This window comes from Salmo trutta, chromosome 17, assembly GCF_901001165.1.
Source record: "Salmo trutta chromosome 17, fSalTru1.1, whole genome shotgun sequence".
NCBI lineage: Eukaryota > Metazoa > Chordata > Actinopteri > Salmoniformes > Salmonidae > Salmo > Salmo trutta.
In genome coordinates this window covers 20,747,913-20,768,381 of record NC_042973.1, presented here as the reverse complement: position 1 = coordinate 20,768,381, position 20,469 = coordinate 20,747,913, and the positions used below count along the sequence as shown (strand labels likewise).

The window sequence follows — 20,469 nt, the reverse complement described above, 5'->3', positions numbered from 1 at the left end:
TCATTGCACCTGTACACAGCCATCTGTAAATAGCCCACCCAACAACCTCATCCCCATATTGTTATTTATTTTTGCTCTTTTGCACCCCAGTATCTCTACCTGCACATCATCATCTGCACATCTATCACTCCAGTGTTAATGCTAAATTTGAATTATTTTGCCACTATGGCCTATTTATTGCCTTACCTCCCTAATCTTACTACATTTGCACATACTGTATATATATTTTTTCTATTGTGTTATTGACTGTACATTTGTTTATCCCATGTGTAACTCTGTGTTGTTTTTGTCGCACTGCTTTGCTTTATCTTGGCCAGGTCGCAGTTGTAAATGAGAACTTGTTCTCAACCAGCCTACCTGGTTAAATAAAGGTGGGAAAAAAATTAGGGGGAGTTTCTCCCATTCTTCTCTACAGATCCTCTCAAGCTCTGTCAGGTTGGATGGGAAGCGTCGCTGCACAGTTATTTTCAGGTCTCTCCAGAGATATTTGATCGGGTTCAAGTGTGGGATCTGGCTGGGCCACTCAAGGACATTCAGAGACTTGTCCCGAAGTCACTCCTGCATCATTTTGGCTGTGTTCTTAGGGTCGTTGTCCTGTTGGAAGGTGATCCTTCTCCCAGTCTGAGGTCCTGAGCGCTCTGGAGCAGGTTTTCATCAAATATATCTCTGTACTTTTCTCAGTTTATCTTTCCCTCAATCCTGACTAGTCTCGCAGTCCCTGCTGCTGAATTACATCCCCACACCACCATGCTTCACCGTAGGGATGGCGCCAGATTTCCTCCAGATGTGATGCTTGGCACTCAGGTTAAAGAGTTCAATCTTGGTTTCATCAGACCAGAGAATGTTGTTTCTCATGGTATGAGTCCTTTAGGTGCCTTTTGGTAAACTACAAGCGTGCTGTCATGTGACTTTTACTGAGGAGTGGCTTCTGTCTGGCCACTCTACAACAAATGCCTGATGGTGGAGTGCTGCAGAGATGGTTGTCCTTCTGGAAGTTTCTCCCATCTCCACAGAAGAACTCTATAGCTCTTTCAGAGGGACCATCAGGTTCTTGGTCACCTCCCTGACTAAGGCCCTTCTTCCCCGATTTCTCAGTCTTGGTGGTTCCAAACTTCTTCCATTTAAGAATGATGGAGGCCACTGTGTTCTTGGGGACTTTCAATGCTGCAGACATTTTTTGGTACCCTTCCCCAGATTTGTGCTTTGACACAATCCTGTCTCGGAGCTCTACGGACAATTCCTTCGACCTCATGGCTTGGTTTTTGCTCTGACATGCACTGTCAACTGTGGGACCTTATATAGACCAGTGTGTGCCTTTACAAATCATGTCCAATCAATTGAATTTACCACAGGTGGACTCTAATCAAGTTGTAGAAACATCAAGGATGATCAATGGAAACAGGATGCACCTGAGCTCAATTTCGAGTCTCATAGCAAAGGGTCTGAATACTTATGTTTTTTTATTTTTAATACATTTGCAAAAAAGAAGCGAAAACAGGTTTTTAGATTATTTTTGCAAATGTATTAACAGTCATTATGGGATATTGTGTGTTGATTGATGAGTAACATTTTTATTTAATCAATTTTAGAACAAGGCTGTAATGTAACAAAATGTGGAAAAAGGAAAGGGGTCTGAATACTTTCTGAATGCACTGTATATGTAGATTTTTCAAAAAGTTCTCTCCAAATAAGCTTTGTTGTAAAATTAAAGGTAAAATACACTGCATTTCAAACAGTCAGCAAAATGTAAATGAATTCAACGTTTGTGAAGTTATACCTTAGATTTACCTAAGTATTAAACAACCATAAGACCCACTCATTATTTATTGATTTTATCAAAATAGTTTAACCTGCTTTTTTTAAATAATCACTGATCTGGCATTCAAGTCTGTCTATGAAAATACCCTTTTTGTTACAAATTTAACCTGAACCATGTATAATGCACATTCATTAACAATGACTAACTTCTTGTAGCAGGGATTATAGAAAATTAACACACTCTCTCAAGCACAAGCCCACATGCTAGTGAGTAGCCAGCTAATCTTAACATCTCAAGGCAGAACAGTTGAATTGTTATGAACACACCATTCTGTCCGTCTCCAACTGTTTGAACAGCACGCTAGTCTGTCCCCTTTGTTCAGATGTTGAAATCAAGTGTCCTACCATCTCCTAATGAGAACGAGTTGCCAATTCCTTATATAATTGTGTTTTATGCTTTTTGCACATTTATAAAACACAGACTAGACAGCTAGTATAACAGCATTTGGCAAAAATTCTGCTAGCGGTAGATGGTACTGCACACAACAAACTGAGCATACATTTTCCAGAATCAATGTTCATTGACACTCTCATTTTAGTGTCTTCTCTGCACGCAATTTGAGAAGTTGAGACATAAATAAGATATTGTTAGAAAGGTTTAACTTCTCTATTAAAGTAAAATAATGTCTCAATGTGTTTCAGCATCCATTAGACCGATTCTGTTGGACCAAACCTCAAATGCAAATAGCGAGTTGAAACCGCTTCTTAGGGAAGAAGAAGTGATCTCTCATCTTTGTCGTTGTGAGTAGCAGGGGGAGGGGCTTGGTGTGTGTGTGAACAGAGAGGAAAAGGTGAAGCGAGAAGTTTCACTCTCGCCAAAATCTTTCCAAAATAAGCCCAATATGTTTCTACGGACCTAAGCTTGTTGGGGCAGCATTGAGAATTTTGGAAAAAATATGTGCCCATTTTTAACTGCCTCCTACACCAACTCAGAAGCTAGAATATGCATATTATTGTTCAGGTTTGGATAGTAAACACCCTAAAGTTTCTAAAACTGTTTGAATGGTGTCTGTGAGTATAACAAAACTCCTATGGCAGGCAAAAACCTGACAAGGTTTCATGCAGGAGGTGGCCTGTCTGACAAGGAGTCGTTCTTCTTGTCACTGTTTATTGAAGAGTAAGGATCTTAGCTGTAACGTGACAATTCCTAGGGCTCCAATAGGCTCTCAGAACCCGGGAAAAACCTGAACGATGACGAGGCAGCCTCAGGCTGAAACACTTTATCTCCTTTTCCAAGTGTCGCATCAGGGGACAACAGAATTAGGCGCGTGCGTGATTCGCCCCCGTGGAGTATTTTCATTCGGCTGTTTAGCTAATTGCAGATTCCCGGTCGGAATATTATCGCTTTTCTACGAGATAAATTGCATAAAAATTGATTTTAAACAGCGGTTGACATGCTTCGAAGTACGGTAATGGAATATTTCGAATTTTTTTGTCACGGTCGTGCGCATGGCGCATAATATATATATTTTTTATGTACTGTACCAGTCAAAAGTTTGGACACACTTACTCATTCTAGGGTTTTTCTACATATTTGACTATTTCTACATTGTGGAATAATAGTGAAGACATAAAAACTATGAAATAACACATATGGAACATGTAGTAACCAAAAAAAGTGTTAAAGAAATCAAAATATATGAGATTCTGCAAAGTAGCCACTCTTTGCCTTGATCACAGCTTTGAACACTCTTGGTATTCTCTCAACCAGCTTCATGAGGAATGCTTCTCCAACAGTCTTGAAGGAGTTCCCACATATGCTGAGTACTTGTTGGCTGCTTTTCCTTCACTCTGCTCAAATATATTTAGATTTGTTTAACACTTTTTGGTTATTATATGATTCCATATGTGTTATTTCATAGTTTTAATGTCTTCACTATTATTCTGCAATGTATAAAATAGTAAAAATAAAGAAAAACCCTTTAATGAGTAGGTGTGTCCAAACTTTTGACTGGAACTGTCAGCAAAAAAAAGAAACATCCTCTCACTGTCAACTGAGTTTATTTTCAGCAAACTAAACATGTGTAAATATTTGTATGAACGTTACAAGATTCAACAACTGAGATATAAACTGAACAAGTTCCACAGACATGTGACTAACAGAAATGTAATAATGTGTCCCTGAACAAAGGGGGGGTCAAAATCAAAAGTAACAGTAACAGTCAGTATCTGGTGTGGCCACCAGCTGCATTAAGTAGTGCAGTTCATCTCCTCCTCATGGACTGCACCAGATTTTCCACTCTTCCACCAAGGAACCTGCAAGTTCCCGGACATTTCTGGGGGGGAATGGCCCTACCCCTCACCCTCCGATCCAACAGGTCCCAGACGTGCTCAATGGGATTGATATCCGGGCTCTTCGCTGGCCATGGCAGAACACTGACATTCCTGTCTTGCAAGAAATCACACACAGAACTAGCAGTATGGCTGGTGGCATTATCATGCTGGAGGGTCATGTCAGGATGAGCCTGCAGGAAGGGTACCACATGAGGGAGGAGGATGTCTTCCATGTAACGCACAGCATTGAGATTGCCTGTAATGACAACAAGCTCAGTCCGATGATGCTGTGACACACCGCCCCAGACCATGACGAACCCTCCACCTCGATCCCGCTCCAGAGTACAGGCCTCGGTGTAACACTTATTCCTGCAATGATAAACACGAATCCGACCATCACCCCTGGTGAGACAAAACCGTGACTCGTCAGTGAAGAGCACTTTTGCCAGTCCTGTCTGGTCCAGCGACGGTGGGTTTGTGCCCGTAGGCAATGTTGTTACCGGTGATATCTGGTGAGGACCTGCCTTACAACAAGCTTACAACAAGCCCTCAGTCCAGCCTCTCTCAGCGTATTACAGTCTGAGCACTGATGGAGGGATTGTGCGTTCCTGGTGTAACTCGGGCAGTTGTTGCCATCCTGTACCTGTCCCGCATGTGTGATGTTCGGATGTACCGATCCTGTGCAGGTGTTACACGTGGTCTGCCACTGTGAGGACGATCAGCTGTCCGTTCTGTCTCCCTGTAGCCGTCTTAGGAGTCTCACAGTATGGACATTGCAATTTATTGCCCTGGCCACATTTGCATCTCCTCATGCATCCTTGCAGCATGCCTAAGGCATGTTCACTCAGATGAGCAGGGACCCTGGGCATCTTTCTTTTGGGGTTTTTCAGAGTCAGTAGGGAGGCCTCTTTAGGGTCCTAAGTTTTCAGAACTGTGACCTAAATTGCCTATCGTCTGTAAGCTGTTAGTGTCTTAACGACCGTTCCACAGGTGCATGTTCATTAATTGTTCATGATTCATTGAACATGCATGGGAAACAGTGTTTTAACCCATAATAATTAAGATCTGTGAAGTTATTTGGATTTTTACGAACTCTCTTTGAAAGACAGGGTCCTGAAAAAGGGACGTTTCTTTTTTTTAGCTGAGTTATATAATTGAAGTCGGAAGTTTACATACACCTTAGCCAAATACATTTAAACTCAGTCTTTCACAATTCCTGACATTTAATCCTAGTAAAAATTCCCTGTCTTAGGTCAGTTAAGATCACCACTTTATTTTAACAATGTGAAATGTCAGAATAATAGTAGAGAGAATGGTTTATTTCAGCTTTTATTTCTTTCATCACATTCCCAGTGGGTCAGAAGTTGACATACACTCAATTAGTATTTGGTAGGATTGCCTTTAAAATTGTTTAACTTGAGTCAAACGTTTCAGGTAGCCTTCCACAAGCTTCCCACAATAAGTTGGGTGAATTTTGGCCCATTCCTCCTGACAGAGCTGGTGTAACTGAGTCAGGTTTGTAGGCCTCCTTGCACACACACTTTTTCCAGTTCTACCCACAAATGTTCTATGGGATTGAAGTCAGGGCTTTGTGATGGCCACTCCAATACCTTGACTTGGTTGTCCTTAAGCCATTTTGCCACAACTTTGGAAGTATGCTTGGGGTCATTGTCCATTTGGAAGACCCATTTGCGACCAAGCTTTAACTTCCTGACTAATGTCTTGAGATGTTGCTTCAATATATCCACATCATTTTCCTGCCTCATGATGCCATCTATATTGTGAAGTGCACCAGTCCCTCCTGCAGTAAACCCTCCCCACAACATGATGCTGCCACCCCCGTGCTTCACGGTTGGGATGGTGTTCTTCGGCTTGCAAGCCTCCCCCATTTTCCTCCAAACATAACGATGGTCATTATGGCCAAACAGTTCTATTTTTGTTTCATCAGACCAGAGGACATATCTCCAAAAAGTACAATATTTGTCCCCATGTGCAGTTGCAAACCAAAGTCTGGCTTTTTTATGGCGGTTTTGGAGCAGTGGCTTCTTCCTTGCTGAGCAGCCTTTCAGGTTATGTCGATATAGAACTCGTTTTACTGCGGATATAGATACTTTTGTACCTGTTTCCTCCAGCATCTTCACAAGTTCCTTAGCTGTTGTTCTGGGATTGATTTGCACTTTCGCACCAAAGTACGTTCATCTCTAGGAGACAGAACGCGTCTCCTTCCTGAGCGGTATGATGGCTGCGTGGTCCCATGGTGTATATACTTGCGAACTGTTGTTTGTACAGATGAACGTGGTACCTTCAGGCATTTGGAAATTGCTCCCAAGGATGAACCAGACTTCTGGAGGGTCTTGGCTGATTTATTTTGATGTTCCCATGATGTCAAGCAAAGAAAGCACTGCATTTGAAGGTAGGCCTTGAAATACATCCGCAGGTACATCTCAAATTGACATCTCCAATTGACTCAAATGTCAATTAGCATATCAGAAGCTTCTAAAGCCATGACATAATTTTCTGGAATTTTCCTAGCTGTTTAAAGGCACAGTCAACTTAGTGTATGTAAACTTATGACCCACTGGAATTGTGATACAGTGAATTATAAGTGAAATAATCTGTCTAAACAATTGTTGGAAAAATTACTTCAGTCCTGCACAAAGTAGATGTCCTAACCGACTTGCCAAAACTATAGTTTGTTAACAAAAAATGTGTGGAGTGGTTGAAAAACGAGTTTTAATGACTACAACCTAAGTGTATGTAAACTTCTGACTTCAACTGTATATATAATGCTATACCACATCTAGTGTGCTGCTTGGACACAGCTGCCTCCGCCGGCTCCTACTATATGTCTAAAGGCCCTGGGTTTCCTACTATATATCTGAAGGCCCTGGGTTTCCTGTTTGAGGACGGAGTATGCTCATGCCAGGAGGAGAGGAGAGTCCAGGCCTAGCTGTGTGCACTGAGCCCAGCTGATCCCCTTCTTCATGTGACTGCTCCCTGAAATCAGACATCGCTGGGCCACGCATCACACAGCAACAACCTCTTCCTTCCCCCTCTCTACCTCCTTCCGCTCCATTGGCCGGGCTGAGTGCTCTGCTTAGGGATCCAATGGCAACTTGAAGCCAGGCCCTTATTTTAAAGGGATACTTCAGGATTTTGGCAATGACGTCCTTTATCTACTTCCCCAGAGTCACATGAACTTGTGGATACCATTTTTATGTCTGTGTCCAGTATGAAGGAAGTTGGAGGTAGTTTCGCGAGCCAATGCTAACTAGCGTTAGCACAATGATATGGCTATCTGTTCGCATGCAGATACCCATAGACTTTCAGTGTGCTAACGCTGGTTAGCAATTGCACTAGCACCATTTAGCAACTTCCTTCAAACCGCACGCAGAGACATAAAAATGGTATCCACGAGTTCATCTGACTTTGGGAAGTAGATAAAGGGCCTCATTGCCAAAATTCCGAAGTATCCTTTTAACTCCCTGCCTAGAAGTTTTTGAAAAAAAAGAGCCACTTAGCAAAGTCAAAGCAAACCTTCAAGTTATTTAACCCCCACATTCTGTTCTGGGATATGAGCAACACTAAACCATGTTTACAGAGTAGACTTGGTTATGACCAAGAATATAGGGTGAGAACCTCACCACCAGCACAGACACATATGGTCATCATATGTCCATGTAAAGTTAGACCAGACAGCCTAGCCTAACAAAGGCAAGGTGAACAAGGAAAAATAAAATGGCGCCGGAAGAAATGTCAGCAGTTTTACGGGCGCCCAACCATTTGTGCTATTATGGTTTTTTTCGCGTTATTTGTAACTTATTTTGTACATAATGTTTCTGCAACCATATCTTACGGCAAAAAAGCTTCTGGATATCAGGACAGCAATCACTCACCTCGGATTAGACAAAGATTTTTTTCTTCAATAAGCAGGACGCACAGGACATACTCCAAACACCCGACAAGGCCAACATCCCAGTTATTTGCAAGAGGAAGAGACGCAGGCACAGAGGTCACCGAGCGGGATGCCTCGTTAGGAGCCGCCGACGGCGAGAGGCAAAGCTGCTGTTACCGTCAATATTATTCGCCAACGTGAAATCATTGGACAATAAATTAGACGTGGTACGATCACGAATATCCTATCAACGGGACATAAAAAACTGTAATATCCTGTGTTTCACGGAATCGTGGCTGAATGACGACATGGATATTCAGCTAGCGGGATATACGCTGCACCGGCAAGATAGAACAGCACACTCCGGTAAGACGAGGGGGGGCTCTGTGCATATTTGTAAACAAAAGCTGGTGCACGAAATCTAAGGAAGTCTCTAGATTTTGCTCGCCTGAAGTAGAGAATATTGTGATAAATTGCAGACCACACTACTTGCCTAGAGAGTTCTCAGCTATACTTTTGGTGGCTGTTTATTTACCACCACAGACAGATGCTGGCACTAAGACCGCACTCAGCCAGCTGTATAAGGAAATAAGCAAACAGGAAACCACTCACCCAGAGGCGGCGCTCCTAGTGGCCAGAGACTAATGCAGGGAAACTTAAATCAGTTCTACCTAATTTCTATCAACATGTGCAACCAGAGGGGGAAAAAAATTCTAGATCACCTGTACTCCACACACAGAGACGCATACAAAGCTCTCCCTCACCCTCTATTTGCTAAATCCGACCACAACTCTATCCTACTGATCCCTGCTTACAAGGAAAAATTAAAGCAGGAATCACCAGTGACTCAGTCTATAAAAAAGTGGTCAGATGATGCTAAACTACAGGACAGTTTTGCTAGCACAGACTGGAACATGTTCCGGGATTCTTCCGATGGCATTGAGCAGTACACCACATCAGTCACAGGCTTTATCAATAAAAGCATCGAGGACGTCGTCCCCACAGTGACTGTACGTACATACCCCAACCAGAAGCCTTGGATTACAGGCAACATTCGCACTGAGCTAAAGGGTAGAGCTGCCGCTTTCAAGTTGCGGGACTCTAACCCGGAAGCTTACAAGAAATCCTGCTATGCCCTGCGACGAACCATCAAACAGGCAAAGTGTCAATACAAGGCTAAGATTGAATCATACTACACCGGCTCCGACACTCATCTTATGTGGCAGGGCTTGCAAACTATTACAGACTACAAAGGGAAGCACAGCCGCGAGCTGCCCAGTGACACAAGCCTACCAGACGAGCTAAATCACTTCTATGCTCGCTCCGAGGCAAGGAACACTGAGGCATGCATGAGAGCATCAGCTGTTCCAGACGACTGTGTGATCACGCTCTCCGTAGCCGATGTGAGTAAGACCTTTAAACAGGTCAACATTCACAAAGCTGCGGGGCCAGACGGATTACCAGGACGTGTGCTCCGGGCATGTGCTGACCAACTGGCAGGTGTCTTCATTAACATTTTCAACATGTCCCTGATTGAGTCTGTAATACCAACATGTTTCAAGCAGACCACCCTAGTTCCTGTGCCCAAGAACACGAAGACAACCTGTCTAAATGACTACAGACCCGTAGCACTCATGTCCATAGCCATGAAGTGCTTTGAAAGGCTGGTCATGGCTCACATCAAAACCACTATCCCAGAAACCCTAGACCCACTCAAATGTACATACCGCCCAAACAGATCCACAGATGATGCCATCTCTATTGCACTCCACACTGCCCTTTCCCACCTGGACAAAAGGAACTCCTATGTGAGAATGCTATTCATTGACTACAGCTCAGCGTTCAACACCAGCTGGTGTCAGAGGAAGGCCCTAAAAATTGTCAAAGACCCCCTCTCCTCAAAGCTCATCACTAAGCTAAGGATCCTGGGACTAAACACCTCCCTCTGCAACTGGATCCTGGACTTCCTGACGGGCCGCCCCCAGGTCGTGAGGGTAGATAGCAACACATCTGCCACGCTGATCCTCAACACTGGAGCCCCCCAGGGGTGCGTGCTCAGTCCTCTCCTGTACTCCCTGTTCACCCACAACTGCATGGCCAGGCACGACTCCAACACCATCATTAAGTTTGCAGATGACACAACAGTGGTTGACCTGATCAACGACAACAACGAGCCAGCCTATAGGGAGGAGGTCAGAGACCTGGCCGGGTGGTGCCAGAATAACAACCTATCCCTCACCGTAACCAAAACTAAGGAGATGATTGTGGACTACAGGAAAAGGAGGACCGAGCAGCCCCCATTCTCATCGACAGGGCTGTAGTGGAGCAGGTTGAGAGCTTCAAGTTCCTTGGTGTCCACGTGGCCAACAAACTAGAATGATTCAAACACACCAAGACAGTCGTGAAGAGGGCACGACAAAGCCTATTCCCCTCAGGAAACTAAAAAGATTTGGCATGGGTCCTGAGATCCTCAAAAGGTTCTACAGCTGCAACATGGAGAGCATCCTGACTGGTTGCATCACATCCTGGTACGGCAATTGCTCGGCCTCCGACCACAAGGCACTACAGAGGGTAGTGCATACGGCCCAGTACATCAGGCTAAGCTGCCTGCCATCCAGGACCTCTACACCAGCTGGTGTCAGAGGAAGGCTCTAAAAATTGTCAAAGACCCCAGCCACCCGGTACCAGAGTGCCAAGTCTAGGACAAAAAGGCTTCTCAACAGTTTTTACCCCCAAGCCATAAGACTCCTGAATAGGTAATCAAATGGCTACCCGGACTATTTACACTGTGTGCCCCCCCCCAACCCCTCTTTTATGCTGCTGCTACTCTCCGTTTATCATATATGCATAGTCACTTTAACTATACATTCATGTACATACTACCTCAATTGGCCCAACCAACCAGTGCTCCCGCACATTGGCTAACCGGGCTATCTGCATTGTGTCCCGCCACCCACCACCCCCTCTTTTACGCTACTGCTACTCTCTGTTCATCATATGCATAGTCACTTTAACCATATCTACATGTACATACTACCTCAATCAGCCCGACTAACCGGTGTCTGTATGTAGCCATTGCTACTTTTATAGCCTCGCTACTGTTATTTTTCACTGTCTTTTTACTGTTGGTTTTATTTCTTTACTCACCTAATACCTTTTTTGCACTGTTGGTTAGAACCTGTTAGTAAGCATTTCACTGTAAGGTCTACACCTGTTGTATTCAGCGCACGTGATGAAAACTTTGATTTGAACATGGACAACCAGCTTTAACGAGAGGTACCACCTGCATGTTTTAAAACAGTATAACAAGTTACAGTAACCCACATAATCTAATAACAGTGTTATGTCTCGAGCCCAGCCACCCTTCTGAAACGTGGGCACCACATGCACTGTGTAAATCTAATTAAACATGCTCTAACCCAAGAAAAATACCAACATGCAATTACCCAGGGCAGCCCTATAACCTGGCCCACTGGCCCTCACTGTCACAGAGCACAGACAGACTATCACTCACTTAAACCAATGTTATTTACACATACATCCTATGTACCATCTATATTATGAATACATTTCTCTCTTTTATTCTTAGGTTCCTTTAATGAAAATGTCAATATTTAATTTACGTGTCACCAAAACAGAACTCTTTAATATCTACAGAAAATGTATTCCAACAACCATAATAGGTTTTAATGGTTTGAATCCATTTCCCAGATGCACCACAGACAGAAATACGATTTTGGATTAAAGTGACATACTTACATATAGCGGAGCTTGCTGTGGATTTAGTTTCATGACACTGGACACTGTGGAGAGAAGAGGGAGAACATCAGAGTTAATAAATATAGTAAACCCCAAAGCAGAGGGCAGCATGAGGTAAGCAGTAATTATATAGTCTTACACTACCACTTCTCTGTGTCAGCTCCACACAACTGGCCAACAGCCTAAGTCAGACCATGGAAGGCGGTGGGGCTGCGGCAGCACTAGCCTTGGGTTCAGACGAGGCATTTAACAGACAAAATCAGGCCTAATAACCATCATTAAGGGCACATTACAGAAAGGTAGCTACCTGGGCCTATAATGGCTACCCTGTTCTTCCTTTTTCTCTTTTCCCTAAACTAAGGAATCTAGCTGCTTTCTTTGTCTGTGTAGAACACTGCAGACAGAGAGAGAGACCATTCCTGAAGTTTGGGCTTTTGTTGTTAATGATTAGGGTCTAAATATTTTAGCATTTTCTATGCTGTTTTCATGGACTACAGGTTGAAAAAAAAATGTCTGTGAAGATGTGGTGGACCTTGACTCTGATCAGCTGAGCACTTTACATATGTACCGTATCTCACAAAAGTGAGTACACCCCTCACATTTTTGTAAATATGAGTATATCTTTTCATGTGACAACACTGAAGAAATTACACTTTGCTACAATGTAAAGTAGTGAGTGTACAGCTTGTATAACAGTGTAAATTTGCTGTCCCCTCAAAATAACAACACACAGCCATTAATGTCTAAACCGCTGGTGAGTACACCCCTAAGTGAAAATATCCAAATTGGGCCCAAAGTGTCAATATTTTGTGTGGCCACCATCATTTTCCAGCACTGCCTTAACCCTCTTGGGCATGGAGTTCACCAGAGCTGGAGTCCTCTTCCACTCCTCCATGACGACATCACGGAGCTGGTGGATGTTAGAGACCTTGCACTCCTCCACCATCCGTTTGAGGATGCCCCACAGATGCTCAATAGGGTTTAGGTCTGGAGACATGCTTGGCCAGTCCATCACCTTTACCCTCAGCTTCTTTAGCAAGGCAGTGGTCATCTTGGAGGTGTGTTTGGGGTCGTTATCATGTTGGAATACTGCCCTGCAGTATGTCACAGTACATGTTGGCATTCATGGTTCCCTCAATGAACTGTAGCTTCCCAGTGCCGACAGCACTCATGCAGCCCCAGACCATGACACTCCCACCACCATGCTTGACTGTCGGCAAGACACACTTGTCTTTGTACTCCTCACCTGGTTGCCGCCACACACGCTTGACACCATCTGAACCAAATAAGTTTATCGTGGTCTCATCAGACCACAGGACATGGTTCCAGTAATCCATGTCCTTAGTCTGCTTGTCTTCAGCAAACTGTTTGCAGGCTTTCTTGTGCATCGTCTTTAGAAGAGGCTTCCTTCTGGGACGACAGCCATGCAGACCAATTTGATGCAGTGTGCAGCGTATGGTCTGAGCACTGACAGGCTGACCCCCCCCCCCACCCCTTCAACCTCTGCAGCAATGCTGGCAGCACTCATACGTCCATTTCCCAAAGACAACCTCTGGATATGACGCTGAGCCGTGCACTCAACTTCTTTGGTCGACCATGGCGAGGCCTGTTCTGAATGGAACCTGTCCTGTTAAACCGCTGTATGGTCTTGGCCACTGTGCTGCAGCTCAGTTTCAGGGTCTTGGCAATTTTCTTATAGCCCAGGCCATCTTTATGTAGAGCAACAATTCTTTTTTTCAGATCCTCAGAGAGTTCTTTGCTATGAGGTGCCATGTTGAACTTCCAGTGACCAGTCAGTATGATAATTTCAAATCAAATGTATTTATATAGCCCTTCTTACATCAGCTGATATCTCAAAGTGCTGTACAGAAACCCAGCAAGCAATGCAGGTGTAGAATCACAGGAGTGTGAGAGCGATGACACCAAATTTAACACACCTGCTCCCCATTCACACCTGAGACCTTGTAACACTAACGAGTCACATGACACCGGGGAGGGAAAATGGCTAATTGGGCCCAATTTGGACATTTTCACTTAGGGGTGTACTCACTTTTGTTGCCAGCGGTTTAGACATTAATGGCTGTGTGTTGAGTTATTTTGAGGGGACAGCAAATTTACACTGTTATCCTCTACGGGCTAGGGGGCAGCATTGAGAATTTTGGAAAAAATATGTGCCCATTTTTAACTGCCTCCTACACCAACTCAGAAGCTAGAATATGCATATTGTTGTTCAGGTTTGGATAGAAAACACCCTAAAGTTTCTAAAACTGTTTGAATGGTGTCTGTGAGTATAACAGAACTCCTATGGCAGGCAAAAACCTGAGAAGGTTTCATGCAGGAAGTACCCTGTCTGACAAGGTGTTGTTGTTCGTGCTTCTGTTTATTGAAGAGTCAGGATCTTAGCTGTAACGTGACAATTCCTAGGGCTCCAATAGGCTCTCAGAACCCGGGAAAGACCTGAACGATGACGAGGCAGCCTCAGGCTGAAACACATTATCTCCTTTTCCAAGTGTCCCATCAGTGGACAATTGAATTAGGCGCGTGCGCGATTCGCCCCCGTGGAGTATTTTCATTCGGCTGTTTAGCTAATTGCAGATTCCCAGTCGGAATATTATCGCTTTTCTACGAGATAAATTGCATAAAAATAGATTTTAAACAGCGGTTGACATGCTTCGAAGTACGGTAATGGAATATTTAGAAATTTTTTGTCACGTTCTGCGCCATGCGCACGACCGTGATTTAGCATTCTGATAGTGTCTAGAACGCACGAACAAAACGCCGCTGTTTGGATATAACGATGGATTATTTGGGACCAAACCTACATTTGTTATTGAAGTAGAAGTCCTGGGAGTGCATTCTGATGAAGAACAGGAAAGGTAAGACCATTTTTCTTATAGGAAATATGATTTTGATGAAGGCTAAACTTGCCGGGTGTCTAAATAGCTAGCCCGTGATGGCTGGGCTATGTACTTAGAATATTGCAAAATGTGCTTCATCCGAAAAGCTATTTTAAAATCGGACATATCGAGTGCATAGAGGAGTAATGTATCTATAATTCTTAAAATAATTGTTATGCTTTTTGTGAACGTTTATCGTGAGTAATTTAGCAAATTGTTAGTAAATTCCCCGGAAGTTTGCGGGGGTATGCTAGTTCTGAACGTCACATGCTAATGTAAAAAGCTGGTTTTTGATATAAATATGAACTTGATTGAACAGAACTGCATGTATTGTATAACATAATGTCCTAGGTGTGTCATCTGATGAAGATCATCAAAGGTTAGTGCTGCATTTAGCTGTGGTTTGGATTTATGTGACATTATATGCTAGCTTGAAAAATGGGTGTCTGATTATTTCTGGCTGGGTACTCTGCTACATAATCTAATGTTTTGCTTTCGCTGTAAAGCCTTTTTGAAATCGGACAGTGTGGTTAGATAAAGGAGAGTCTTGTCTTTAAAATGGTGTAAAATAGTCATATGTTTGAGAAATTGAAGTAATAGCATTTCAAAACATTTCATGTTTTGTTCAATCAAGTTCATATTTATATCAAAAACCAGCTTTTTACATTAGCATGAGACGTTCAGAACTAGCATACCCCCCGCAAACTTCCGGTGAATTTACTAAATTACTCACGATAAACGTTCACAAAAAACATAACAATTATTTTAAGAATTATAGATACAGAACTCCTCTATGCACTCGCTATGTCCGATTTTAAAATAGCTTTTCGGTGAAAGCACATTTTGCAATATTCTCAGTAGATAGCCCAGCCATCACGGCTAGCTATTTAGACACCCACCAAGTTTAGCACTCACCAAAGTCAGATTTACTATAAGAAAAATGTTATTACCTTTGCTGTTCTTCGTCAGAATGCACTCCCAGGACTTCTTCTTCAATAACAAATGTTGGTTTGGTCCCAAATAATCCATAGTTATATCCAAACAGCGGCGTTTTGTTCGTGCGTTCAAGACACTATCCGAAAGGGTAAATAAGGGTTACCTGCCCGACGCGTTTCGTGACAAAAGAATTCTAAATATTCCATTACCGTACTTCGAAGCATGTCAACCACTGTTTAAAATCAATTTTTATGCCATTTTTCTCGTAAAAAAGCGATAATATTCCGACCGGAAAAGCGTGTTTATGTTCAGAGAGAGAGAAAGTAAAAGCATGGGATCGCCTCGTGCACGAGCCTCAGTCTGATGGCCCTCTGATCGACCACCATCCAAACGCGCTTAAGTTTTTCAGCCAGCGGCTGGAATTACATCATTCAGCTTTTTCCCGGGTTCTGAGAGCCTATGGGAGCCATAGGAAGTGTCACGTTACAGCAAAGATCCTACATTTTCTTTAAACAGAGCCAAGAAGCTCAAGGAATGGTCAGAGAGGGTACTTCCTGTTTGGAATCTTCTCAGGTTTTTGCCTGCCATATGAGTTCTGTTATACTCACAGACACCATTCAAACAGTTTTAGAAACTTTAGGGTGTTTTCTATCCAAAGCCAATAATTATATGCATATTCTAGTTTCTGGGCAGGAGTAATAATCAGATTAAATCGGGTAAGTTTTTTTATCCGGCCGTGAAAATACTGCCCCCTAGCCATAACAGGTTAAAGCGTACTGTCTGGCTCGCTAGCTAACATTACGTGTATGATCTGTTTAGTAATATTATTCATATCTCATATTGCTAGTTATAGCCTAATGTTAGCTAGCTAGCTAACATTGAACCTGGTTGGTTAGCTACGAGAAGATTGATGCAGGGTAGTAACGTTATGAGTTGGGATTATGGCTCATACATGTCTAAGCAAAATACTCCACTATGCAAGTAACCATTTTAATAGAATGTTCATGATGTCACTGTGACAACTGTCGATAGACATAGTTGGTAAATTCTCTCCGATTTCAGAGCTCTCTCGTCTGAGTGTGCCAGAGCGCAGAATAACTGACTAATTTACAAATGCTCAACACCCGTTGAATATGGCCGGTGTCAGTAAACGTTGGCAAAAAAGCGTAATTAAATTGTTGCCAGCAGCACAGTTGCAGTCACCAATGCTTTGAATAACATAAAAACAGCCTAACCGGCTCTGCTAGGGCGAGTAAAATGAGCTGTTCCCTCATTTATGTCAGGAAGTAGCTAGTAAGCTAGGCAACATTAGCCAGTTAGAGCTTGGGTGTTGTTAGGTCAGAACGCTCGGATCAACCCTACTCCTTGGCTAGAGCGTCCAGTGTGTGCTCTGAACACTCCGAGAGCGAAACGCTCTGAATTTACAAACGGACAATCTGACAACGCTCTGAGATTATGAATGCCCAAAGCGAACTCTGATCACACTCTGGCACTCCAGATTGAATTTACGAACACACCCGTAGTATAAACCAGCCTTTTGTCTTGAAATCTTTGGTTGTTTAGTATATGGCCTCATGTGAATCCTTAAAGAGATGGGTGGGGCTAAGGCTTAAGAGGGTGTGAACGATTCTGAATGGGTGTAGACAAAGAAGAGCTCTCCAGTAGGTGTACCAAAACATGCAGGGTCAATTTTCTCAAAAGTGAGGTTACAAGTTTATCAACTTTCGAAGCAGAATTACTTTCCTATTTTTCCTCAACTGCAGTGTATGATATACCATTTTCTAGCTCTGAGTTTCTACTTTTATCCAATGTAAAAAACACAATTTCAAATTTTGCTACATAAGACCGAATTGAGCCAGTGTCACAAATGAAATGCAAACTCTGATCCCTGGTCAGCTGATCTGTGTGACGAGGCTCTGTTCAAAGCAGCAACAGGAAGTGTCTCCATTGAAAAGTGAACAGAGAGGCCTAACAGGCCTGGCTGGCACAAGCCCTGCCATTCATCCCAAACATATCACTTTGCATGGCAAGTAGAGACCCATAGATATGCACAGGCAGACAGGCAGGGAAACTGTTATGGCCCAATAAATACAACACAGACAATGTTGCACTGCGGTGAGCAATGGTAACTTTTAAAGAGACCGTAGCATTAGTTTTCCAACTGCAATACTTATTTCCTCTTTAGCATTACTTCATCATGTCCTATGAACTCATTATGAACTTGCATCAGTTGTTACATCGTATTTGATCAATGCATAAAACCACACACACAAACAAACGCGCATGAGGCTGCCTGCCTTCTACACAACACGGAGTGACTGTGACACAGACCTCACTTCAGGTATATGTTTTGAGAGAACAGAGCAGGTCTGAGACTATGTGCGTGTGCCCTTGCCATGCTTTGGAATCTCAGTGTGCTGCCGAGTGTGATGCCCACGTGCAACAGGGTGTGGACTCTAACCAGCTCTACCCGGGCATGAACACATCTATGCACCACACACACTAGGCCTTACTCAGACCACAGCAACACTGACTCAACTAGTCGCAACTAGCCTCTTTATTGTATCATTGAGGAGAATGTTCTCTCTTGTCAATCCATTAGGGCGTCCTTTTTATCTGTGAAGCAACCATTCAATGGGAGCTGAGTAAATGGAAAAACCTTCCTCCTCATTATTATCTTGTCCACCTTCTGTCTACTTCAGATGATAATCCACCCCCCACTATTGTTTAGCAATCAGCCTCAAGTCACGTTCTGCAGGGGGGAGTTTAAAGAGGCAATCTGATTATTGAGTCTCAAGTCACACAGTGTACCCATGCCAACTGACAAAATGAAAAACGGATTTGTTTTTGGAAGAATATATGACTTTAAACTGAATTGCAGTCCTGTAGGTGCCGGTCATACATAGTGTCTCTCTAATCCTGCATTGTGATGTCAAACTCCCAGTTATAATTCCCTTTAAAACCACCAGCACAACTGCACAGACCATAGCCCTGCCTGCCCAACCCCCACTATAAGCCACTGCTGCAGCTCGAGCACCAGCCCCATTCTACCCCTTCCCTCATCAAAGCCCCTGTTCCAGTCCCAGCTTAACCCCCATGTATCCTCAAAGTGAGTACCAGCCTCAGCTCCAGCCTCATCCCCAGTCCCAGCCTCAGCGGGTCTTCACACTTACTAGACTTTTTGCAAAAATACTCTCGGCTACACATATACTACAATGTAAACTTGCAAACGTATCACATCTCGATCGCTACCTCCAGACGTAGCACACGACACTCACCCGACAGTTGCCCCCCTCTAAGCAGGGCAGTGTAAACAGAAATGTCTTTTTGAGCAAACACTCAATTGTTTAGCATAGCATAGCAATGTTTTCAAACAGCTGAAATATACAGACATTGTCCTTTTTGATATTTGTTTAATTGAGTTTTTACTTGAAATTGTAGTAACAGCCTGTTACGTTCTGAAATTGTCGCCGTAGCTTTAAATCTCAACAGTGTTTATTACATTTTTTGGGCTCAACTCCACTGAGCCACCGAGGTCCAGGCAAGAAGCAACTCCCCGGGGAATGATCAACGATTTCAGTCGCAATTTGCTTTTATCTCATATGACTTCCATGATACTGATCAAATAAAGCCTGGTTTGGTCTAAGGTAACTTTTATACGGTAGCTAGAGTAAGCCTAAGAACGCCTATCTAGATATGGTTCAGCTAAACGTCAACATTCAGCTACAGCCAACACATTTACTGTTGACTAACCCCATTCCATACAAATTTGCGCAACAGCGGTATTCAATCGAGGCTGCAATGAAAACTAATGTGACTGTAGTGATGACTGTGTTGGCATCAAAATCTGGGGTGTGAACTACGTTTCTATTCAAGAGCTGATTGACATGGTAATGGCCCGATAGAATTGGAGAAAAGTTGAAAAAACTGACCCCTCTGACACTGTACATTAAATTGTGACATGTCATGACATAACGTACAGCATGCATAATGCAACTCATTCTGTGTCGTACAGCCTCTCTCCACCAGGTGTAGCACTTCTCTCGCATATTAAAAACTAAAAAGGACAGGGGCTGGGTAAGGGGGATACCTAGTCAATTGTACAACTAAATGCATACATTCATCACTGCAAGCCAACATGACTCTCAAAGCCGAGACAGCCGCTGTTTACTTCTGAAGATAACTTTAGCGCCGCCCAAAAATCCGATTCAAATTCGACACAAACCTTCAAATAGGTATGTATTGACAAATTATATAAACTCTTTATAGTGTTTTATTTACATTTTAGAGGTGATAAATTGGACAGATCGGGTACAAAAAGCAGTTTCCCCACACGGCTTATCTCCCCCTTTCCCTATCACGCAGTAGGTTTCGCTTTTTTTAAAGACCAGACGGAGCTGACTGCCTTCTTGAATCATGCAAAGACGGGCAGCATGAAGGTCTCATCATTGTTTTGCTGGAAAGGGGAGAAATTGTGTTTTACAACGGTATTCATATTACAGTTGACCTGGAAGTATTGTTTTATCAGTGCTAAAATGAGGTTAATTGTACGTTACTGCACGATGTACAAAAGTACGTTAGCTAAGTATATGTGAGGATACAGAAATTATTTTGTTTAGCTAGCTTGCTAGCTAATGTTACCTAGCTGTGTAGCCTATATTATAATATGAATTACACTGTATGATAATGCTACTGTATTTTTGTATTCGTATGGGAGAGGTAAATATTCATTATTGATATGCTAACGTTACTTGATCATGAAGCATGCTGTTAGTTAGCTAGCTAGCCAGCAGGCGTGAGCTGTATAGCCTATTGTCAGCTAATTTAAGTGTAGGGACGAGAAATTAAACACTTTAATTATCTGCACATGCTTGTGGATTGTTGCATTAT

At 43.0% G+C, this 20,469-nt stretch overlaps 1 protein-coding gene across 8 annotated transcripts in view; it reads right to left on the bottom strand.

The window, feature by feature from the left end:
• LOC115151834 (A-kinase anchor protein 13) overlaps positions 1–20,469 on the bottom strand; it is a 172,448-nt gene that overhangs the window by 108,486 nt on the left and 43,493 nt on the right. For all 8 annotated transcript variants that reach the window (XR_003867369.1, XM_029696105.1, XM_029696100.1 and 5 more), the window contains exon 2: positions 11,747–11,790. Coding sequence is in view for 7 of the 8 variants with exons in the window: in XM_029696105.1 (XP_029551965.1) it covers positions 11,747–11,790 (44 nt within the window). In the remaining variant the exon portion in view is untranslated. The remainder of the gene's footprint in view (positions 1–11,746; positions 11,791–20,469) is intronic.